Below are 2,445 nucleotides of genomic sequence, written 5' to 3' on the forward strand. Positions count from 1 at the left end.
ACTTCAACTAACTTGATATTTTCAGCCAAATTATTATATTCTATAAAATAGCTTATTATTAAGTTTTGATACATCTAGATGTCACTTAGACTTGACAATAGAGATTTCGGTCACCTAGCTTACTTTTAAATTGCAAGGAATTGACCTCCCAATTAATCTATTAACTCTTGATCTGTCTGATGATGTCGGCACAAATTTTAGGGGGCACTGTAAAACAATAGAGGCACTAAAAACCAAGATACAAGCAATACTTTTTTTTGGCTAAAAACACAATGTTTGAGCATGTCAATCAGAAAAACTGTGACAGTTGATTAAGTTAAAATGCTACATGTATATACCATTCCCTTCATGTATAAATGAATTGGAACTCTAATGTAATCCCTTGACAAAGAACTTTTAAGCCTCAAAAGTATGAGTTACATTTCAAAATTTGCTCGAGACGTCATCTTTCTTTCCTACTTCAATGTCCCAAATTGGAACCATGCGGCAAAACGTCAATTGTTAGGTTTTTCAATAACTAATGGTAAAATGACAAAGCGGGAAACTTAGAAATTCAAGTTGTGCGTACACAGTCATTTTCTATGTCAAAATTTTGGATGTTGTAGCTAATTTATTTGTCCAAAAATATTGCTGTGATAGGTCATGATTGTTAGGATAATGCTGATTAATCACAATTTCGAAATCTATTGGCATCATACTCTGGGCCAGAGCGAAAATGCTCTCTTAGTAGTAAATAGATCTCAAGCCAATGTCTCCAAATTTCTTGTATACTGTTAGGTGACCTCAAAGAGTGGTCAGTTTATGGCAAGGTGAGTTTGTTGTGGGAGAGATTGAGTGACGGAAAACGGATTTATAATTCATCTTGAAACCAAGCCTACCTGCTGGTCAATTCCAGTAAACGTTATTCTCCACCGATTATTTGGCGGTGCTGCCTTTTTTTTAAACTTAACCTAACCTTATCAAACCTAACCTAACCTAACCTAACACGATATTGATAGCCCTCAAACTCTCCCTCCAAATCTTTCTAACAGTTTGTCACAAATTTAAAAATGAGCACCGCCAACTAATCGGTGGAGAATAACGTTTATCGTCAATTCCCATGGCCCTGTATCGTGCTCAAAGTAACCATGTCTGCCAGACATTGTCTGGCTCAGTCATCACTTCAGCTGCCGCCACCCTGAGGAAATCAAAACAATCAATACAAACACGTGTTCTCAAGAGAAACGAACTAATCCCCGTGGATTTTGACTTTTGGAATCGTTGGGAGTGTGAATGACTTGAGCGGTTATGGGCAAGAATCGGCGCATCCGGGAAAAGGCCGACCAGAAACGGGAAGAGGAGGCCAAGAAACGCAAACTGTCTGATCCGCAGGCCTTGGAACGCGCCACGCCACTGCCCATCGACGAATCGCGTTTAGAGCCCGTTCAGAAGAACATCAAGAAAGAGGAGAAGCGATTGATCGTGGTACTCGAGTCCGCCCATCTCGAGACCGTCAAATCCGGTAGCAAAGGGTTCGGATTGTTGAATGTGGACGAGCACGCCGGAATTCTGCGGAAATACAACCGCGATTTCTCGTCCTCGCGTCCGGATATCACTCATCAGTGTCTGTTGATGCTCTTGGATTCGCCCTTGAATCGAGCCGGACTTTTGCAAGTCTTCATTCGCACCGCCCAAAATGTGCTGATTGAGATCAATCCCCAGACCCGCATTCCCCGGACATTTCCCCGATTTGCGGGTTTGATGGTGCAGTTGCTCCACAAGTTCTCCATCAAAGCCTCCGATTCCTCCATCAAGTTGATGAAAGTCATCAAGAATCCGGTCACCGATCATTTGCCCGTGGGTTGTCGGAAAGTGTTGATGAGCTACGGCGCCGAGAAAGTGGTCAAACCCGCCGAATTAGTCCCGACAGACTTGAATGCCCCCATTTGTTTGGTCATCGGGGCCATTGCCAAAGGGGCCATTGACGTGGATTACACCGAAGACAACGCTTGCATCGGCAATTATCCGCTCTCCGCCGCCTTAACCTGTGCCAAGGTCACATCGGCCTTTGAGGAGGCTTGGGGCGTATTCTAATTCTTAAACCGCCTCTAATCTGCCCCTCGCTTATTATGGCCCACCCCAACAACACTTTGCCCGCCGCTCAGACGCTTCAGGTGATTTATGGCGAGGATGCCAGTCGTGCCAGTTCAACCCAAGCCGTGACCCAATTTTTGAGCCCCCTACTACCCGCCTCCGACAAGAAAGAGATCCCAAGTGAACTGAAAAAGACGTTTATGCTAAAACGCTTCAAGGGACGCAAAAAGTTCAAAAACCCCCAACCCGTTAAGCGAATCAATGGAAAAGTGTTAAATGCTCGAGAACGCCGCGAGCTCGGGTTATATCATCTGCCTCGTCGAGGCTTGAAGTTCGGCGATTTTTCGGCCATGCACGACCTCTGGTTGGGCT

At 44.5% G+C, this 2,445-nt stretch overlaps 2 protein-coding genes across 2 annotated transcripts in view; one reads left to right on the forward strand and one right to left on the reverse strand.

The window, feature by feature from the left end:
• The first annotated feature begins 1,165 nt into the window (after positions 1-1,165).
• On the forward strand, positions 1,166-2,226 carry LOC131888531 (ribosomal RNA small subunit methyltransferase NEP1-like). Its single transcript, XM_059237410.1, has one exon. The coding sequence runs from the start codon at positions 1,288-1,290 to the stop codon at positions 2,071-2,073; it is 786 nt and encodes a 261-aa protein (XP_059093393.1). The 5' UTR covers positions 1,166-1,287; the 3' UTR covers positions 2,074-2,226.
• Positions 2,227-2,254: 28 nt separating this feature from the next.
• LOC131888523 (twinkle mtDNA helicase-like) overlaps positions 2,255-2,445 on the reverse strand; it is a gene marked incomplete in the record, with an annotated part of 3,870 nt that continues 3,679 nt past the window's right edge. Inside the window, 1 exon segment of the mRNA XM_059237402.1 lies at positions 2,255-2,445.

This window comes from Tigriopus californicus, chromosome 10 (assembly GCF_007210705.1).
Source record: "Tigriopus californicus strain San Diego chromosome 10, Tcal_SD_v2.1, whole genome shotgun sequence".
Taxonomy (NCBI): Eukaryota; Metazoa; Arthropoda; class Copepoda; order Harpacticoida; family Harpacticidae; genus Tigriopus; species Tigriopus californicus.

Excerpts from the sequence above, each read along its gene's own strand:
- LOC131888531 (XM_059237410.1), top strand. The coding sequence starts at position 1,288 with ATGGGCAAGAATCGGCGCATCCGGGAAAAGGCCGACCAGAAACGGGAA.